This window comes from Myiozetetes cayanensis, unplaced genomic scaffold (genome assembly GCF_022539395.1).
Source record: "Myiozetetes cayanensis isolate MyiCay16 unplaced genomic scaffold, myiCay2020 scf6-25, whole genome shotgun sequence".
Classification (NCBI taxonomy): Eukaryota; Metazoa; Chordata; class Aves; order Passeriformes; family Tyrannidae; genus Myiozetetes; species Myiozetetes cayanensis.
In genome coordinates this window covers 51,578,943-51,601,216 of record NW_026087853.1, presented here as the reverse complement: position 1 = coordinate 51,601,216, position 22,274 = coordinate 51,578,943, and the positions used below count along the sequence as shown (strand labels likewise).

General features: G+C 39.3%; 1 protein-coding gene across 5 annotated transcripts in view; it reads right to left on the bottom strand.

Annotated features, from left to right (window-relative positions):
• Positions 1–21,976, bottom strand: part of ZNF143 (zinc finger protein 143) — a 38,271-nt gene extending 16,295 nt beyond the window's left edge. Inside the window, exons 1-8 of one of the 5 annotated variants that reach the window (XM_050335965.1) lie at positions 11,100–11,264; positions 9,817–9,854; positions 9,281–9,411; positions 8,470–8,562; positions 7,923–8,006; positions 7,623–7,703; positions 6,344–6,540; positions 2,527–2,601 (exon numbers count right to left, since the gene is read on the bottom strand). In XM_050335965.1, coding sequence (XP_050191922.1) covers positions 2,527–2,601; positions 6,344–6,540; positions 7,623–7,703; positions 7,923–8,006; positions 8,470–8,562; positions 9,281–9,404 — 654 coding nt within the window. In that variant the 5' untranslated portion in view covers positions 9,405–9,411; positions 9,817–9,854; positions 11,100–11,264. Of the gene's footprint in view, positions 1–2,526; positions 2,602–6,343; positions 6,541–7,622; positions 7,704–7,922; positions 8,007–8,469; positions 8,563–9,280; positions 9,412–9,816; positions 9,855–11,099; positions 11,265–21,877 lie in introns of those variants that run through there. The other 4 variants (XM_050335967.1, XM_050335963.1, XM_050335966.1 and 1 more) reach the window with 4 other exon arrangements.
• Positions 21,977–22,274: the final 298 nt, after the last annotated feature.

The window sequence follows — 22,274 nt, the reverse complement described above, 5'->3', positions numbered from 1 at the left end:
CCTGCTCCTCTCCTTCCCCACCTGGCCCTATTAAAGAGCCTTGGATCCATCCATCACAGCACTTCAGTTGTCTGAACTCTCCCACCACATCCCTCTCATCCCAGCAAGACTGTAGCCCTGCAACTACACACTGACCTCTATTTCCTCACTCAGACAGATCAGAAATTGGATTGGGAACAACATTCCTACAGATTCTTCAGAGAGGATGCAATACCCCCCATTACCTTCAGACTGTTCTTAAGACTGAGGAAGCAAAGTTACATATAAAATTTTAATCAACTGAAACATTCAACTCCATCACTTCAGAAAAGCTTCTCTGGAACCATGGTGAAAAACAAAACCTCCTGGATCAAGAAACCCATTATTAACACTATTGTTTAACCTATGATAGCATGAATCACAAAAGTCACCTCAATATATTAAGGATCATGAAGAATATTCTTGGTTGAGCATCTGCACTGAAGCACTGATTTTTTTTTTTCTATCAGTAAACCTACTACTATTTCCTTGTTGTTTCAACATACAAAATATGTATATATTTTCAGAGATCTGCTATAAAGCTGAAATATGCCAAAGTTTAAAAGAAAATGAAAACAGTTCTATAATGTGCTGATATCTGTAAGGAAATAACGAGACATAATTTTACCAATGTTAAGATTATTTTATCTTTCTCCTCCACTTCTAAACACACAGAATTAAAAACCCGCTATTTTTACGAGACCACAAATGCATCCTGAGTTCAGACAGGTAACACAGGGGAAAAACAAAGGTAACAAAGAGCTCGGGTAAGCTTTTTAGACTGCATATGTAAAAGCAGAATCATATAACCAAGGTCTGTATTACGAACAGATGGGTATGACAGGTTTGAAAGGAAATAGTGTAGGATATCCACTTGGGCACACAGAGTCTTTTCTTTCCACAAGTAGAAATCACAAAGAGGTTTTATGCTTTTTTCTGTGGTGAAACACCTCACTAACCACACGCAAGTCTGAATGACTGCCTAACAGTACTACATCTGTTACCTCTGGACTTAAAATGTTTATAAATATACACCCAATTAATTCTACGTGTAAATATGACTCTATTTTACCCCAAGTAGTATATTAATTCAGAATGAGTTACAAGTAGGTATCCACTTAAATCAAGATATAAACATGATTTGTATCTTCATACATAATTAAGAGCTTTGGGCCCCTTCAGCTGGCCAACTGAAGACACCTTATATGGGTCAGAATTTGAGACTAAGCCTCAATCCCTTTTGAAATACCAGATCTCTTTTTGTTTGGAACATATAATGCTCCATAAGATTGGCACACTTCCACATGGCACATATGTTGCCATACATGTCTAAGATAAAACAACGTTTAGATTCACTTTGTGTGGGGCTGAGGCCAAAATCAACATTTAAGTGGATACTGGTCACAAGGAATTTTGCTTAATAGGCTCTTACTTTCAGTTAAAACCAACCAAGATCTTCTCTTACTTGTCCTTGAATTTTGCTTTTTATTGGGGTTGTATCCCTATTCCAACCTACAAGTGTGCAAACCCTCTGAATTTCTTAATTTCATTTTCTGGAATACAGTACTGTATTTTACGTTGGAAGATATTTTTCCTCCTTATCTAGTTCATTGTTTCTTAAATTAAACAAAAAGGAAAGATGGGGCTTCTCTGGGCAAACCTTTCTCAATGCAATGACTTTTCCAGTTTTGATTTTGTCATCTGAACACGTGAGGGTATAGAGGTTTTAGTACTATTTTTGCTGTTGGCCATAACTTTTGAAGTCCAAATAAAATATTATGTCAAATGCATAATTTTAAGGATCACAGGGGAATAAAAAGCTTGAGACTTAATAAGTTGCACCTGTATTCTCCATTACCCCTTGAACTTTAAAGATCATCTTTTCACATTGAAAAGGATTTTATATTTCTATGTACTAACAACACGAATCCAGAATAAGAAATGGAAGTATTTTTCTGCTTCTTTAAGCATTCACTAGGGACAACGCTCTTACCTACTGATTCCTTATAAAACCTGCAATAAAAGTGAGGCACCCTAACAGGGAAAGTGAAATCCAAATAAGTCAAAGAGAGAACAGTTCCAGACATATGCCTGGAATGGTCTCTCTTGAGAAGGAAATAAACAATTAATTGAGACAGTATTCTTTCTGCTTTAAATACTATTAAAAGTGAGTTCATTCCCTGGAAAAGAACTTCTGAAAAACTTACACTCTTACTGATGAAATACCCAAGTCAGTTTGAAAAAAATCTTAGAAATCCAACATAATTTTTAATTACCTTTTAACAGAAAAAAACTCTAGAAAATAATAAGTACTAGATGATCTTTTTAAAATCTTGTGACAGCATCTTGTACAAAGTGAGATAGTACAATCTATCTGCATAGGATTGAGATCTAAAACTCCTAAGGGATAGTAGCAGACCCTAGTTCATGGCTACAGGACTATCATGTAGCTTGCTGGGCAAAGAAGGCAGAAGAAATTAATATACTTATTTTGTATTGGGAACATACCTGCATTTTTTTATCTTGTTCATTTTCACCTATCATTCCTGTGCCACTAACACTGTCATTTCCATCAATAGACACCTGAAAAACAAAATTGAAATGGGAAAAACATTTACAAATTATTTTTACTCATTTGAAAGACAGAGGGTTACAGACAGACTAGACTCTGAGGGCTTATTATTTCATAGCTCTCTAGCTCCCTCCCTTTGAAACACAGTGATCCTGCAGTGCATTAAAAATCACCACATGCAGCACCTGCATTACAGAACAGGCAAAGGGAGTGTATCAAAGTTGTTTTATAAATTTTGTAAATTTAACAATACTAAGTTCTGACAGAAAAAAAGAAAACATTTACTTCCTTTATAATAAGGAATTTATCTCATTCCCCATGAAGCAGAAATTACTTGTTTTGAACAGCACAGGTAATTTGATTCCAATGGGGTTAAGACAATATGTATTACATCTCAATTTGAACTAGTCAAATTACAACAGCTAAGCAAGGACTTGTGTATTGCTCTATGGGTTTGGTTTTAAAAACATTCTACAGGAGAAGAAAGATATTGCTGCTTTCCAAGGAGCTTATAAAAATATCTGAAAGTGTATTAGATGTTAATGTGATCATTTTTATTTAAATTAAAATATAACTCCTCAGCTTAAAAAAAAAAACAACAGAACTATCTTGCATGCAGCAACTCGAAGAACAGTCTTATTAGTCACTGTAGAAAAAATTAATTTAAAGTATACTTTATATAGTTTCCCTTTCCTTAATTGCCTCTGTATTAAGCAGAGGCATTCACAATACTCTCTGCATCCATTATACTCAAGATTGAGAGGGATGCACCTAAACTTAGTCTAAGTGATTTTTTTATTCTCTACAACAGCTTGGCAGGAACCTACCTCACCTGGGATGCTCATGCCCTTTCCCTAAGGAGGCCAGAGCAGGCTCCTGAGAATGCTGTGGTTATGTAAAGCTGATGCCTGAAGCATCAGTTCACCTGGAGGTGGGAGATGAACTTTTCCCTTAAGAAGGCTGTCAGACTGTATTCTCTCTCCAAATTAGACAGTTGTCAGTAATAAACTCTTGGGAACTTCAAGCTAAAACAGTGAAGAGGAAAGTGCCCAAACAGAGGCAAGTTTACATTACAGAAAGATTGCAAACAGAGTCTGAAAGCAGGTAATTTTTGGATGGGTTTTTTAAAAGGAAACAATAGCCATTTTGGGACCTTCTCCTGCAGAATTTTTAAAGGAAGGGGAGAGAACCTTCACAGAAAGGAGACTTAAATTACTTCCTCCTGATCCTCCTGTTGTTGATTGAGAAAGTAACTGAAATGAAATTAGAACTTCATCAATGCCACTGGAAACAAATGATCCAAACAGAACGTGCATGCATGTGTGGAGACATGCAGGAATCCCAGGAACTGTACTTTGCCAGCAGCTGTAATGTGGCAGGAAAAGAGCTTATGGAAGGATAGTATGTGTTGTAACCTCTTCACAGTTCTATCACATACCTCCTGACTTTATGTTCACAGAGAGCAAGGATCTCTTTTTTCCTTGGCTGCTTTGGGAGGAAAGTGGCATTGACTCAGCCCAAAATTAAAAGGACTATAGTTAAGTCTGCATATGTTTTGCAAGATGTGGGTAAGTAGTACCGTGCCTGAAGGAGAAGCGAGGGACAATGAAAAATGCACATATTCCACCAGTGAGCTTCTGTGTAGTCTCCTTGTATCTCTTTGTATGAACTCTTAATAGTTTCTGTACTGATCCTGGGCAGCCCACTGAGCTTCGCTGGTTTTGCCTGTTCTGTAGGACAGGGAAACAGAAGAACCACCACCCTCCAAACCCGCCTTTAAAAATTTTAAACCTCTCTTTCGCAGTATTGTGAGAATTCTGGAAGGATTCCAAGGCAGATCTTTGAGTTCTTCCTAAAGAAAGCTTTAGTCTGCCTTCAATAAAAACATAATAACACCTACATTGAGTCAAACTAAAGGCCATACTAGTGCACCATTTCATTTCCAACAGCAGCCAGTAGCAGATGCTGGAGAATACTAAACGAACAGGTCAAGCATGTAGTGATGCATTCCCTAAAATATTCTTCCAACCTCCAAGCAATTTGCGGCTTATGAACTTCCTGAAGCAGAAGTCACATGTTCCTACCTAATAGCTGTGGACACATTTTTCTTCTATGAATTTATCTAATTACTCTTTGAATCCAGGGATATATTAGCATCCACAATATCCTACGAGCAGTGCAGTGGCTTAACTTTGTGCTGTTTGAAAAAGTATTCTTCCCTTGTTTTTCTTGAACTCATCACCTGATAGAGTTTCATCTGATATTTCCAGTTCTGAAACTGGTACAGACAATGACAAATCACTACTCTTCTTTGTGCCACTTAAAATGTTATAAAATTCTATCATACACTTAATTTATGTATTTAATGCCTTCCTGTACCTTTTTCAACATGTCTATACCATTGAAAAGCTGCTATGGAAAGTGTACATTGCCTCACTGTGAAGTGTACAGAGACACGGAGTAGAATCCCAAAACCACAGTACTCCTTTTAGGGTTGTGACCAGTGAGCTATTATTTGCTTTTGTAAGTAAACCGGGTGTAGTACTTGGAAACTCACTTCTACTGACTTTCCCCAGAGGTTTGAGCAGTACCTTTCAGAATAAAGTTCTGAGACGAAAGTTTAAAGAAAATAAATAGAATTTTTCCTAAACATAGACACAAGTGCGCTACAGAAAACAAATTTACATTACAGAATTAAAAAAAAACATACTGAGGTAAATAGGGCAAAATTGCAAATTTATTTGAATTTCTTCTGTTTCTTCTTTACCTTCTCAAAACAGAAACTTATCAGAAATTATGATTAATGTAGTTGCTGGTTAAGAAGGGCAAAATTATGACTGATTTAAACCTAAATGAAATAGTAGAAAGAGTAACAGAATATGTAAAAGCTTTTCATTACAGTTCAACTGACCTTGTGAACTACCTTTTATTTTATGAAATGTTAAGGTATAGCCAAACACAACACCGTTTGACTGGCTGTATTAGTATTTCTAATACTAGTACAGACAGAAGCCTAATAGAAAGAAGAGCGCATAAGCCATTTAATTATCCTAAATGGCCTTCTCCCAAAATTTGACAACTCCCAGTGACTCTAGAAGATTTTAAAATTTATTCTACTTTTTCCAGAGCAATACAAGCACTGATGGTCATTATCCAGCAACTGGGACACTGCTAAACTATAGTCCTGAAGTTGCATCACCCATTGCTATACTTACAACATGCTTTACAGAAGTCCAGTAGAGTGAACAACATAGAATTTTGAGCATCATACTACATTTTACTATTGAAAGTATGGATCAAAGAAGTTTTTTCCGAAGTCAGTAACTGTCAATTATCTGTTTTACACTTCATACCATGTGTTGTCCTTGCCCAGTACACCAGGCTGTTCTCTTCCGATTCAGGAAAAAAAGAAATCCAGCAATAGTGGCTAACAAGGATAATTTAACTTTGACCTTCTTTCCAAAGAGCGTCCTTTCAAGAGACTCCTTTGTAACAGTGTATTATACAGAAGATTATTATCTAGCTATGTAAATCGCTTTCCAAATTGGTCTGACTTCAGCATTCAATCTTTTTCTTTTCTGCAACACTACACACTGGAGCTGCTCATGACAGTGAAACACCGTCATGACAATTTGATGTTCTCTCTTCTAAGAGTCTAAGACTCTCTTAATTATAATTTTAATTCTTAGACAACAGTTGGCTTTTGCTGCTACACTAAAACATTATGGATGGAGGAAACATCTCTCAGTGTACCTTGGCTGCGTATTGCTCCAAAGCACTGATGGTGTCTGGGTCGATGGCAGCATCTCCTGTGTGAAGACCTGCAACGGTGCCATCAGCCTGAATGGCTAAAATGGTATCTGACTGTGGCATTTGCACCGTGTGGTGGATGTAGGCAGTGGTTCCATCCTCCAGCTGGACAGCTTGTAATGCACTCTGGTCATAACTGTCTGAGAAAGGGTATTACAAAGTGTTAGGATTATAAAAGGAACAGCAGTGTCTGCATGTTACATGGGAAACTACTGCTCTTCAGGAAATGCCTCCTGAAGTCATAAATACATATGAGATATATGAGAAATATAAACACTTAAAGTAACACTATGAATAGCATTGAGGAAATTTTTTTCAAGACAATACCTCCTATAGTTTTATTTCTGCACTTATGAAAGTACAAGCAAAAATTTATATTGGTCTAGCTTTGTTTACAATGGAAACCAGGAACTCAAATATGCTTTCCATTTAATATCCACTCTTAATAAAATTAAAATAATATAACACTTATTGATGTCAATACTTCAGATTTTAGAATTCATGAATCTGATCATTTTCAGTAGATAATCACGAAAATATGCGAAGAAACACATAAAATATATGATTACTTTTAACAAAAAAAAAATCTTTATTACATTCTCTGCTCTTGGTATTGTCACATTGGTTTAAACAGACCGAAAATATATACTTGATCACTTTTTCTAGAGAAGTGGTATTATTTCCAGGACTAGTATAATCATCTTCTACAGAAACATAAATTAGCATTTGGAATAAATACATTTGCATTCTTGCCTGTCAGCTGTCACATTTTCTGCCCTACTGCCTAATGGCAAAATCATCAATCGCATGATCTTTAAAATTTAGGCCAATCTCTACATTCTTTAGCTCAAGCAGGACTGACTGACTCTTACCTAATTCTTTCTCTTCCATTTTCACATGCAGTTATTGCTGACATCTGCATAAGGCCTTACATTCTCTACTAACATGACATTCACTTACTCTAATGTGAACCTGGGTTAATAAGAAAATGTGGAATATGCTGGTTTGGATTCTGTTTATAACTGTTACAGGAGGCCCAAATAAGGAACCAAACCAGTCTCATTTCAGCAATTTTCACATGTTACATAGTAGAGGCAACAAGTAATTTACACTGGGAATCACACTAACTAACGTGATAGTTGTAAGAGAGTATCATATTTGATACTGCTGAAGCTCTGTTGAACACTAATGTAACGAATCACACTTCAAAATAGAAAGTTACCTTTTGAGGTGTGATGAATAAATGCTGTAGTTCCATCTTCCAGCTGAACTGCCTGTCCATCCTCCAGACGCAAGCTGTCCCCTGTTCACAGAATTACAGAACTTCAACAATAGTCTGAAGAATACTTTAGCTGGAAAGATTAAACACTAAATACATAAGATTACAAAATACCTAAGATCTCTTTATGACTGTTTCCATTACAATAAGAAATCAAGCAATTATCTCGACTGTTAATTAATTGATCAATATTTATCAGTAATAAATTATTTTATAACATATTTTTTGTATTGTTGCACTCACTGCTTTTAGGCATAGGTACATGTTGAACATAAGCAGCAGAACCATCTTCTAATTGAATCACTTGGCCGTCCATTAATTTACCATCTGAAACATACAGACAATTAGAATTCTTAAAAATATTCTAACACATCACAGTTTAAACACACAGTTGATACTTTCTGGATTAAAATATAAATAAAGTATTATCAAGAAATAATGTTAGGTAAAGAGTAAGCACAATGTAGCTGTACAGAGGTTTTAAAATTCTGAGATTATACACATGGAAAAGGTCTGTTGTCCTATCCAGTGGGCAGAATGTTGATATTTCAGTTTGAAGTGTAAAGATCACTTCACTTTTGTTTGACTCATGTTCTGAATTTGATTTTTGCATCTTATTAGTAGCATAAGTAAATATTTATTTAACAGTATTACTGTAATACCTGTAACTTCCAACTGTAATTGGAACTTCATAAACATTGTACAGATTTTGCCTGACTTTAAAATCCAAAGAGAGGGCTAAAAAGGGGATATCATTTCAATACTCATCAACTTCCAGTCCTTAACGTACCTTTAGAATTGTGCTGTATGTAAGCAGTGGAGCCATCAGCCAGGGTAACTGCTTGCAAACTTACACCTTCCATGTTTTCCAAGTTATCCCCATCTGGCAGGGAAAAAAATTTCAGGTTCACTATAAACAGCATCAAACCCTAGAAACCTCAACTTAAAGCATACTGACTTCAGAAAGAATAATGGCAAGTAGTTCTTACTTGCTTTCTGGTTTCTGAACCTTGATCACATATTTGGGACATATGTTCAAGATTTTGCTCTGTAAACATGACAGCTAAAATGTTATTTTCCTTAACTAAAAAAATATACGACACTAAATAACTAACTACAAATTAGGCCATGAGAATCAACAATTAAATACCATTATATATGCTTGTATTGATCTTTCTGTTTTGTACAACATCAGCTGTCACTGATACACACAAAACTATTTACGATAAAATACAGGAAAGAGTTTGTAATCATGTAAAATCATAATAAAGCTGTCAGAAAACATTAAGTTTAAGCCACTCTTAGGTCATTAACCTATTTTAAAACTTGTTTAATACCCACTTAGATATAAACTGAAGTTACAAATATAAAAGAGTAAGACTATACTGAGAATAAAGTCAGATTTTATATTTCACATTGTGGCACATTTACACTTCTCTCAATCAAGACATAATTTCCTTTCAGAATTAAATTAGTGAATTTAACCCAACCTCAGTTAACCATCTTCTGATAGATTTTTCATTTCAAATGCACTACATGAATTTTAGTGTTTTATCCGAGTTTCAAAGAGGAAAGACACAATAATGTAGAGATATTTTAACCTGAAGGTTCACCTTGCACAGCTACAGCTTCTGTTAGACACAGAGTCACGTGCTGGGCCTCCATTCCTCCTCCAGAAAATTCAGTCATTCCCTGAGAGTCTCGATTTATCTGAGCTAGTAACATTGTCTACCTAGAAAGAAAGCATTCACAAAATAGAAAATTTAAATACAGAACCAGTTAATCCCAGTTTAATGTGATTTTTATACGGCTGCTACAAATATTTTGTTAGGGTTTATATAAAAAAGAGGCAAAGAATTATTGACTTATTTGGAAAATACTTCAGAGGAATAAAAGTTATCTGAAATAGGTAAACATTACTTCCTGAATTAACTAAGCTGTTAAGGACTTCACATAGTAGTTACTAAATTTAAGTGCATCAACTACATTTAAATTTCAGTTAAATATAAATTATTTAACCAGTGTATAAAGAACAATGATGGTAATGACAGTATAAGTAATGATAGCTGTTTGTCCCCAGAATTAAAATAAAGCTGACAATTCACCCACATCACCCCTGACAACAGCAGACCTTTACCTGCATAAATTAAACACCTCTTCAGTGCCAGACCGAACCTATCACACAATGGGAAATGTACACTTCATTAGTAAGTCTAGCAGAATGATCCAACTATTTCCCTAGACTTTCCAGAAAGATTTCTTTTTAAATAATAATAAAAAAAAAATCTGTCCTTGAAAATAGTGAAGTATCTCATGATGAAATGTGTTAACGACACAACAGCACAGTGACTAGGGAGTGACTGCTGTGTCTCACAGAACCAGATATAGCCATCCCTTTGGATACTGAATTTTTTACCCAGGCATGTTTCAATACGGGAGATTTATAAGTTTACTGAACCTGAAAGACTATTAATAATTTTCAGTATTACTGGATTAAGAAGCTATAAAGGAAATGTATAACACTGCATTCTGCTAACTCAGATGTTGGCTTTAGCCACAAGGAACAAAAAAACCCAACCAAACAAAAAACCAACTGAGTTCTGCAAAGCCTTTAGTTAATGTGACATCCACTTAGATGTGGATGAAAAGAGAGGAGAAAAAAAGCATCACATGGAACTGGAATCTAGGCTACAGAGCATTACATTGCCCCCCCCAACCTCTTGATAGTCAAGAGTTTTTCTTACAGTAAGAAGCAGTTAGATAATCTCACAGAGAGGTTACAGATAAACAATCACAGCTTTCAATCCTACTATGGTTCTATGACCTGCTGGTTTACAATTCAAGGCTGAGACGAATAATCTAAGGTTTTTAACTTACTTATGATTACATTTCTAAATAACTAAACTATTTTGAGCTCTCAGAAATCTACCCTTGGATAATTCCATCAACAGTCTCAAAGACCACTGAAAAAACCACGCCTATGTCAGAACTAAAGAATAAGGAACGCAAAATTAGTACCTACCATGTAGGTACTCCAGCATGCCTACAGCATTTAAAAGGTTAGTACACTCATTTAGTAGTTGAAAGTTATACCCAAGTAATGTTTTCCAAATACACCCAAGTGTACATAGTGAGCCAGACTATTTCCTAGATCTGTGGGCAGCTACTTCAGCTTCTTAGTCTGAGCAGAGGACGAGCAGCTGCCTTTGGCCACACTTCAGCCAGGGCTGTGCACAAACCAGTGTGTCCCCACAGCCTGCTAACTTTTAATGTGCTGTTACACTACGTACCCACAGCACCTCCTGTGGAGTCAAAAGCCCCTTGACAGGTGTGAGGATATTACTGACATCGTGCTTAACTGTTAAGAGCCCAGTAATGGAAAAGATAGAATTTAAAAAAGAAAATGGAAAGAAAGGGTACCTTTGGGAAGGTTTTAAGCCTCCCGCTTTTCTTCATGTGCTACATTGAAAATCACACAAGAAAAAAAACATGACTAATGATCAGTTCATCAGTAAGAAATATGCTTTCCAACATTAAAATCCTCCATAATTTCTACCTGGAATATAAAGGAGATTAAAATACTGGTCTATAATATGGAATTTGAACCTGGAACAACTCTAGCATTGAAAAGAAAATACAATTAAGATAGAAACCAAAATATAATTCAAAATGTGTATGAGATGTTTTTTTAACATCCAAGAGAAGATGGGTAATTCTTCTTCCCAGCATCCTTTTCAAGAAAAGCTTTTACAGAAAATGAGGCCACTAAAAGAGTTCTAATACAACCAAAAAAGAGCTGGTGCATAGAAGCCATCCAGACTGCATTTATAGTAGATGTTTCTGAAGAAAATGAAATGAAAAAAATGAGAAAGGGTTTTTTGATACTATAACCTAAGGGACAAGGAATTGTATGAGGACATAAGAGATCCTCAGTTCAAACTCCTCCTCTGCCATCTCCACAACGGTGACTTTGGACAAGTAACTTCTTTCCTTACTGCTCATTTATCACCCCCAGTATCAAAATAGGGAGAAAATACTTAAGAAGCACTTTGTTTGCAAACCAAATATGGGACAACATCTGTAGCCTAACCAGGCACTCAAGAGGCCCTACTCTCAGCACTCACGTATTATGGAGCAAATACGATCAGAGAACTGATGCAGTTAAAAAAAAAATCAACTAGCAGCAAAATGAGATTTATTGCAGACCAGTTTGAAGGACTGTTTCTCTGGAGGTACTTCCAGCTTGTAGGAAGTTAAATTAAGTAATTATAGTATTATATGCTAGTGGTGCACAGAGGGGTCTTCTTAACTGCTAACAGAGGTCTGTGGGGCCTGAATTCTCCATTCACTGAATTTTCAGGATACCTCACGGAAGCAGGTTCCAAAACAGCCAGACCATTTCACACAGCAAAGAAAGGCTACACAGCCACTGGTTTTGACTAGAACTGTACAGTGAAACAATTCCAGCAGGGACTGTACCTCAAAGGCCTTTCAGCTCAGGTAAGCTTGACGAGTATTCCATCTTAGATTGAGTATCTTGTAAGGATCTTCTAAAGTACCATATGCCTTCTTCCAGGGCTTAGGGCCCTTCTCTCACCTTTGGGGCAGTAGTGAAGAACCCCATCAGCACAGGCAGCTGCACAGTTCTTGACAGAGTCTGAGCAGAACCAATAGTTTAAGGGGTCAGTAACTATTTTGGAAGAAGATAAATTCAAGGGCCGAAGCAGCAATAGTATTTGTTATATTGTTTCAGTGTTTGTTACTATAGCGTTGCTGACTAACAACTATCACACGCTTGAAAAGAACCAAAGTGAACTGCTGCACAGAGCAATTCTACTACTTTCCTCTATTCCCCATGAACTGGACAATCACTACTATCTTACACAGTAACTTACAGACTGTACTGCTGCTTTCTCCCAATTTTAGCCACTTGAAATGATCCCTTCCAATATAACCTTTTCCCAATCCTCTGTCCTTCCACTAAGTTTCTTATTCTCAGCTCTATCCCTTCTCCTTGAAGTACCAATTTCCTTCTTCAGCCAGTCTTACCATGGTACTAAATTTCCAGGACATCCCTCTTATCAGAACAATCTAAAATACTTCCATGTCCACACCAGCTCCTTCTGCACTAGTCTCCAAGTCTTCTCTTACTGCTGCTCTGTTCTACATGCCCATCACACCACTGTCTATCACCTTCCTGCCTCTCTGATTTAAGACATTTCATGTTTAGACTCACCTTGGAAGCACATCTCCCATAAAAGAGGTTGGAGCACTGGAACCCTCCCAGACAGCAACCCCCAGGACTCACTCCTTTGGTGACAGCAGATTTGCTCTGTCACTGCTGTGCAGGGAGGAGAACCCTCAGCCAAGAGTGGATGAGCTGCTCCCTTTCAACCTCCGTTCCTTCTCCCCAGTGGAGAACACAGACCAACCAGACAGGGCTATGAGCTCTGAGAACAAGGAAAGATGTAAAGCTGGCCTGTAGAGAAATGATCATCCTGTCAAGAGAGGCTGCTGCTATGGCATTACTTTGTAAGAGTGGTCAAATATAGGAACAGATTGCCAAGACAGGTTATGGGCTCTCCCTCCTTGTAGGTGTTCAAGACTTAACTTGACACAGCCTTGGGCAACCTGGTCTAAGAGACCTGCCTTGATCAGGGCAGGTATCTTCTGGAAGTCCCTTCCATATTAAACTGCTCTAGGATAATTTTTATAATGCATACACTTAAAACAGTATCCCCATGCTGTTGGTATATCATCTACCCTGCAAATCTACTCTCCTAATGTATTTTAATTTGCTTTGCTTTTCCAAAACCAGTCTGTTTTCATCAAACTCAAGTATCTTCCCTTACCTCCACCAGTCACTCTCTTCTACCCTCTTTTCCCCTAACTGGCTTATATACTTTCTCCTGAGCTTCCAGCAAATTTGTCTCCATCCTTTTTCCAATCTGGATTTCACCAGCTTTTTTTCCCTAATCGACCTCATTGCTTTTATTTCTGTGCATCTGCATCACTAAGCATTTTTCCTTAAACCTGTCAGGAGTTTTGTCAGCAAAAATCTGGGAAGAGAAAGATTTCCTTTACCCACTGCAAATACTGCAACTCATGAGTTGAAAAGCAGTTGGAAGCACCCATTTTTAGGAAAAGATGGGAACTGGGGTGGAGCCTGTGTGGCAGCTCAGCAAGACTGATGCACATGTGTTCTTAATCTCAAGAGCTGTCCAACAGAAAAGACAAGTACAGGCTCAGTCATGAAATACTCACTGAAGTGAAAACCTGAGACTTGACTTCCTGAACTCTGTTGCAAATCTCCATTGATCATATACATGTAATTTGTAATTTTCAAAGGCATGTTAATGGTATTTGGGAAGACTTTCACAAGGACAGTAACACATCTTGCATTCCTGAAACAATTAGTCACCAAAACAGTCCTATGGTATTCATGTAGAGAAAATCTTACCATTCTTTAAGGTGGTTAAAATACTTCTCAAAAAAAGTCAGCCCCAGACAGAAAAGTGAGACTAAAAATCTCTGAACTGGAAACAGTGTTTGACAAGAGGAAGCAACAGCCAGTAACTCCAGTATAACACTGACAGATTAAGTACACAGGTGCAATGTTTTATTTAAAAAACATAAAGAAACAAAACACCAAAAATCCCAAACCACCCCTTTCCCTCCTGCAAATTATCTGAACAGAAAAAACTGTGAACTCAGGCAATGTTAAATTCTCAACACTGAGGAGAGGTGGTTAAAAATAAAGTATTTTTCATGAAGACTTCATCAAGTTGCCCATCTAGAGACCACCTCCTGTATTTTTCCCTCCACTAACACTCAAATAACATGTTCTGGGTGCCATCACTTGTTTTGGAGAAAAGATGCAATGTTAAAAGAGTGGATTTTACATAAACTCAATTTCGCAACTGGAAACAGAAATCTCCAATAAGAACAGGAAACAAGCAACAGAGACACAGCAGGTGGATTCAGGCAGTTAAAAAGTGAGGGAAGAGCTGGCAGAGGGCAAGGCTGCCATGGAGCAGAAAAGGGGTTTGGGGCACTTGGGAACTCCAGCAGCTGAAAGGAAGTACAGCATGAGAAGACCCCAGTGAAACTGGAAAGTAGCAGGAATTTATCATTTAAAGAAAGACTAAATCACTGCATTGCTGGATAAAGGAGAAAACCTGCAGTAGAGAAACTCCTTAGAGAAAAAGAGATGATGCTTAGAGGATGATTCACAGGAAATGGAATAAAGTTTGTAATAGCAGTCATGGAAAACTTACTGTTATAAAATACAATCTTGAATGTGTGGAAAGAAATGGGAAAGTCAGACAGGAAAAAAGCTACTCCAGACATTCAGTAACTTTGTCATTGTTCACTCCCATCGTGAAGACAGCACTGAGAAGTTTGAAATAATACCCACTTATTTCATTTTAAAAGAAACATCACTTTTATTTCAATACATGTCTAAACAATGTACAAAATCATTGTAATTTTATAAAAGTTATAAAAATGGCAAATAAAAACCAATCAAGACAGCAAATGACATATAACCTCACAGTAGTAAAACTTTCATTAATAACTTCTAGAAAACAGCACTCCCACATTTGAGAAAGCTGGATCCCAAAATCAGTTCCAGTATGTCAGCACAGTAACGTAATTAAGCTTTTTCTGAACTGGCTACTGGCTGCATTAGGGCCCTTAACTGACATGACTGCAAATAGTTGTAATTTCACAAAACTAGTCTGAATAACAAACATTTGTGAAAGACCAAATTAGTACCTACAATTAATAATCTGGTCAAATACACTTGAATTGATAACTGATATGCAGTACAGCCTTCTGGGTCTCAAGGCAAAAGATGTCTGGAATGGACTGGAAAATTGCTTGTCCACACAAAGTTTCAAGAGGACTTGTAACATTTTGTTTTACTAATTATATGACGTCATTTGTCACCTATAAGCTTAGAAATACAAACATGGGATAACTAAAGACTTCACAATCTTACTTCTGTTTCCCTATGTATCAGTTTTACAGGAGAAATCTGGAGCAGGGTCAGAAAAGAAATTTACATTCTGTGGGTGCTCTGAACAAATGCTTCAACAGACGTGGATTTCTTTCTTCATCAACAGCTCTTACCTTTTCCAGTACTTTACCACTGCACTGAAACATTGAGGTTTATGCTGTAATCATTGAGACTGACTTCCAACAAATAAATACAATAGACTATTCAATGTCAGGCACTTCTAAATATTTCTCATATAATCTCAATGTCTTTTACTGTATCTTCTCCTGTCTCTTGTAAATGCAAAACATAATTAAACATCAGTTTCCACCACATTAATCATCCACAGTGTAAGAGAGAAACAAGGTTGAAACACAGAACAAAAATCTCTACTATGGACTCTGGTAACAATAGCTGGATTCAGATAAAGGGGTAAGATATGCAATTTAACAGCAAATTACACAATTAGTTTCTAATTTTCTACATGGTAAAGAAGTGTGTGAATTATCAACCATGGGCTCTAAGCCTGGCTCTGGAAAAGAACCTGACCAAGACTGACAGCACTGCCAACTGCACAAGCTCGATGTACACGCTCATGGTGGCAGCACAGCTGACCTGCAGAGACTCATGGTGCCCAAAGCAGAGGCTTGAAGTCAAACTCAAAGCTCCTTTTTACTTTTTATAGTATTTCAACTCTTCTGTTCCATAAGAGATACGTCCTGATAATAATGCAGTCCAAGACTGATTCACTGCCGCAGGGTTTGGCATCTCCTCAGAAATAATAGATAAATGCAAGGCCAAATTTATCCCTTCCATAATGATGCACAAATCTGACTTCAGTGAGAGCCATGAGAACTTGGGCAGTGAGAACTGCATTTAGCCTAACAAAATCACTTCATGTTCCAGCAGTCTTTTTCCCCAAAAAGTCATTACCATACAGTTTACATTGCAAATACCATCTACAAATTGTCAGAGATCAACGTTGGCATTTTATATATAATATTATGAGATGATGCATATGTGTGTAATTTCACACTGTGGGAGTGCTAGGGTTGCTATTATTTCCAAATGTATGGTATTTAAACACAGGCAGATCAGAAAGCCACCCACTAAGAAGTCCTACACGTGTAGAAAAGACTCAGGTTGATTCCAAATATGTCTGCTTACTTCACATGCTCCTTGAATATATGAGAGAAGAAATTACTGGTTAATCAAAGGAGGCCAGAGTAGTTCCATCAGCATGTGAGCTGTCAGCAGTGCTGACAGAAAGCAAATTAAACTGCTGCTGCAGCTCTGGGACAAGCACCTCACAGCAGACACACAGTTCCATGACCACATCTGCTTTGGGTGCACTGTTACAGCACCACTGCTTCCAAGTGAGCAGCACAGCCTTGAGCCAGCAGTTTGGAACAATTCAGGAGTCTTTCGACAGTGCCAATTCCAAAAATCCTGCATGGAAGCTGACAAGCCATTGAGATCCACACAGCACTGTTTGCAGAGGTAGAGATCGGGATTCTGAAAATTACTTACCTAAAGTGTACTACTGCATCTGGTCAATGAGCAATGCCATAATGAGAGTTATTATTATTATTATTATTATTAGTGCAGTGCCCCAGAGGCCTGGCTTGAGAAAGGGCCATCCATATAATCTGTACCAAAACACCCAGTTCAGGTGTGACTGAAAACACCTCTGTCATTGGGAATGCTTGGCTGCGTGCATGGAACGACCTGCAGACCTACTGCAAGAGGAACAGTGGAACTCACCTACCAAAACAGGCCATCAAGTTTCTCTCAAGTCAAGATGATATTCCTTGCTCAAAGCTAAGACACATTTCTTCTCTCCTGGCCAAACTTGTATTATTAATGCTCAGGCACACCTTTCCTAAAAAAAAACCCTCATTTTCTTTACTGTGGACTAACTGGTAATAAATTACTTGAGTTTTAAGAGTAAAAAAAAAAAAAAAGTAAGGATAAATTAAATTATAAAGTGCAAATTCAGGGAAAAACCCTGAAACTGTGGTAGGTTATGTGATTTTCTGAAAAAAACTTACGTGATTGACACAGATGAAAAAAACACCCAAACTTAAAATAACTTTTCAGCATGCTCATGAGATAAAGCACAAGATTTCATTCCAGTGGAGTTTCACCATGGAAGTCATGAAGTGTAAAATAGATTGAAAGCATTTAAGAGATAAAAGTGTGTGTTTTTAAAAAAAGTTCTTCTTTTTGGCTTCTGTTTGTTTGAAACATCAAGTGTATATATACCTAAAATGCTGGCTATATCAAGAAAGCATCCAGGTGATTCATGTCACAATTGTATCCAAATCACTCCTAGAATAATGCCTATTTGCAGTTAAAAAAAAAAAAAAAAAGATACAGTTAATTTCTGGAGAGCTTCAGGGAGCTACTTAATCCTTGAATCATAAAACCTCCAGTTATATCAGTGTTTTAAATAAAACTGGGAACATGTGGTGAACAGGTAAATACATAAGGGCCAAAAATCTGAAAGAAACTGAGACCAACTATTTCTATCCATGTTTTACTTGAATGTCAAACAGACTTCTTTCTTAATTGTCAAGGAATCACAGAAGTGACTTATTTACATCACCAAAACAAATTAATCCTGGCCATGCCCTTTCAAATCCTGCAAATCCACTGAGACTGCTAACAAAAGAAGGAATTTTGAGTGGGTTTTTTTGTGTGGTTAGGAGTTAATTAGTAATCTGATAACTACATTAGAGATGTAGCAGCAGCAGCCATGACAGTTAACGGCAGCGTTTTAAGCCGGGCTTGTATTTCATGAACTGAACAGGCAGTCTATTGGATTGCCAAAACCACATTACAAATGTAAATTGAAAACCAGTACATCTAAGTACATTCTGCAGAAGTCTGTGTAGTACATTATTAGCTCAGTGTGCATATACTTAAAATATGGGCAACACCAATTAACTTGCAAATATGGGCCCATCCTCCAATTCTAGAAAAGTCTGTCATCACAAATGAAGTCCAAGGGCATTGGGCAGGTAACACAATTTTCCACTCAAGAAGCGTATAGAGAAGGAAAGATTCTGAAGACAATACGATACAGACTGAGGGAAGTGTTATGTAGTTTTTTAAGTATAACTCCAATGTCAACCTTGAAAAATCACAGAACCTGCTGGAACTGTAAATTCCCTTCAAAACCGAGTACTTATTTAACAAATATTATCTTGCTGGAGCAAAGTACAACCCAACTATACAACTAAAAAAGCAGTGCCTAAATCACTAAAAGCATTTACTCATTTAATCCAATTCTGGTTTTCAGTAACTGATCAAGAGTTGCTGGTGCACAGAGAGAACCAAAATCATACTCACTTAGGTAGAATACAACCAAGAGCAGAGGAATTTACAGACTAATGTACAGGCAAACCCCCACAATACCCACTGTGCTATGGGTTGCAAGGCTTCCTTCACCTCCTCCCTGGAAGTGGTGTCCATGGAGAGGCACCTCCCTCAGACTCAGAACAATACCTGTGCTCAGATTCAAGAAGAGGATCCATCTGTTTGGATCACAGTCTATTTTAGGGATCCGCAAGGTAAGCAAATGCGTTCCTTCCATCTTTTGGGATCTTTCTGAGACATAAGGTACAGGAGCAGACTACCCAATTCATGTTCTCTTTACCAGGTGCTCCGATTTCCTTTTAGCACAGAAGAAATGAAAAAACAAACTGCCCCCTATTGATGCCGAGCAGAAAATCATTACTGGTGAGCTGAAGAGATGGGCAACAGATGTGGCAACACAGACAAAAAAGCCAGTGGCAAGGAAAGGCTGGCCTGCGATGCTGTGCTATGTACATACATGTCAGAGGCTGCAGGAGTTATAAAAGCAGCAGAAATCGTGGGGATGATCAAGGAAGCAGATACAAGTTAAAATACAGACACAGAGGAGTAATACAGGAATTGGAGAACAAGAGCACTGAGGCAGTTCGATTTTCCTCATGAATATTTACACTGTCCATTGTAATGACTGAAACTGGAAGAATTGCCCTGATTATTGCCTTGATTATCTGGAATGTGCTGTTGGTTTTGTGTGGAGACTCATCCAAATTCAGCTGAGCCCTACACTTTAGAAAACAATGAGTTTCACAGGAGCCAACTAAAGACTGCTCAGACCTTAATTAACAAGTACTTCTCAAAGACTCCACCTACGCTGAGCACGTTTTAACCCAAAACTCTTTAAGGCTCACATGCAACGGCACGGGAAGATCAACATCCCCTAATCTTAAACAAGGCCATCCTGATCAAACTTAAACGGAGGAACCCTCAGCCTAATCCTGTGCACATCCCACAGAGAACTGCAGGTGAGCAGGCAGCCACCAGCAGCAGCCCGCAGTTTAGACCTGTTCACTGCTCCAACTCCTGCCAATTCCCTCCTCCTGGACAGCACAGGACAGAAAAGCGTGAGCCGCAGACAGTCCGCTGAGCCGAAGCCGCACATGATTTGAGATATTCTAGAGAAAACAACCCCAAATTTACAGACTAATTTTGGCACCCATAACCAGGCCTGTTCCATCACTTGGCTATTGCTGTGCCCCTCTCCTGAGAAAAGCATAAAGACATAAAGAAGTCTGTGGGACTTTCTAGCTAAAAAACATTTTAGACTTAAGCAAAATTACTCTTCCTCAGATACGGTACTACAAATGAAATTTTAATTACAACGAGAATGTTTACCTAAATTACAAAATCATTTTGACATACTCAAAACTCTTTAAAATGTTTATTTTCACATGTAAGCTGCATCTACTACCAAAACAATCATCGATTATTTGACTACATATGCCTGCGTTTCGTATCCACTGATTCAGACGAATCGCTTTTGACACATGTACAGCTTAATGCAGAAATACAAAGAAAGAAGCCATGAAAACACGGCCACATCGCACTCTGCCATGCTAAAGCCGTATGGCAAATGCACAAAGCTAAAAATATACTACGCAGAGGCTATTTTAAAAAGCTAGCAATTAAATCGAATTTAACTTTTCAGGTATGATCACCTTGAAGCTAAAACAGAAATATCTGGTGCATAGTCCTCTAAGGCTGCAGATTCACAGCACCTGAAGCAGAATCTCCATAAAACTGTATGACAAGAGAAATATGTTTTCTTTGAATGACAGTAACGCAGAAGTTCCTACATCAATGGAAACAGGAGTAACATTCCCTACGAGTACTGGCATCACTCTGACGACAAATGCAATTATTTGATAGTTCAAAACCAACCCCTAAGAGACTTCATACAGAACTGGACCTGCTCAACCGCAGGCTTGTCCTAATAGAAAATTAAAACTTCCACGGAAGTCACGTCATTTTTTTTCTCGACGAAAAAAAGCACCACGAGTAAGACCTCATCAGAAAACAAAACAAAAAAAATCTTTGAGTTATTGCAGGCGGTTTTTCTAGAGGAGGCAGCTTCTCGTTATCCCGTTCTATTGGAAGTTCTGGAGGAGAAAAGCTGACGGGAACGACAAAAAGGAGTTGTATTGGGAAAAAAAAAAACCAGAAAAAAAGAAAATTAAGATGCTCTTGCACTTTGGCAAGCTGAAAGAGATGCACTAAAATAGACGGATTCAGAAGCCGAGAGGGTGCCAGGGCCTCCTCCCGTGCGAAGGCGGCCGCCCCGCGTGAAGCAGCAGCGAGCCGGGGCCGGCGCGGATTGTCCCTGCCGGGGCGGGCGCGGGGCCGCGGAGCTCCCGCGGCAACCGCTCCGGTGCCGCCGAGCGACCGACAAAAAACAGGAATATCATCTTTTTTTTTTTTTTTTTAAGAAAAATTAAAAATGAATAAAAAACAAATGAAAAAGGGAAAAATAGAAAAATAGCCGAAGCCCCCAGCCCGCCGCCCGCCGAGCGCGGGGCCCGCCGCGCCCCGGCCCGCGGCCCCCTCGCCCCCGCCGCCCCCGCCCGTGACGCAGCGCCGAGCGGGCCGGGGGCGGCCCTGAGGACCCCGCGGGCGGGGAGGGGCCGGCAGAGCCCCGCGGAGCGGAGCGGCTTTATCGCCACGGCTCCGCCGCTCGGCTCGGTGCCGCCCGCGCCCGCTGCCCCTTGCCCGCCTCCCCGAGCGCCGCCGGCGGGCCCGGCCCGGCCCGGCGCTGTGCGGCGGCCCCGTCCGGAGATGGCGGAGGGAGCATAAGGCACACTGGGTAAAAGCACATTTATATACGAACCTCGCCGAGAAATTTTCCAACAATTCCTCCGTCCGACCCCACCATGCACCAGGACAGGAAACGGCCGCCTCGGCGCCGCCCGCCCGCGCGGCACCGCCCCGCGCGCCGCGGGCGGGGCCGGGCCCGCCGCCACCGCCGCTCCCATTGGCCGCGCCGCGCGCGCCGCCGCCGCCGCCCGCCATTGGTCGCCCCGGGGCCGCGCGCCGGTGCCCATTGGCCGCGCGCCCGCGGCCCCGCCCCCGCGGCTTCATGGCGTCGCGGCTGGGCCGCGCGCGGGGCCGCCGCCATTTTGTGCCGCGGGCGGCGCGGCGCCCGCGCGCCAGGGGGAGCGGCGCCATTTCCTGCCCTCCCCAGGTCGGGCCCGCCGAGCGCCTGAGGCGGCGGGACCGCCGGCGGC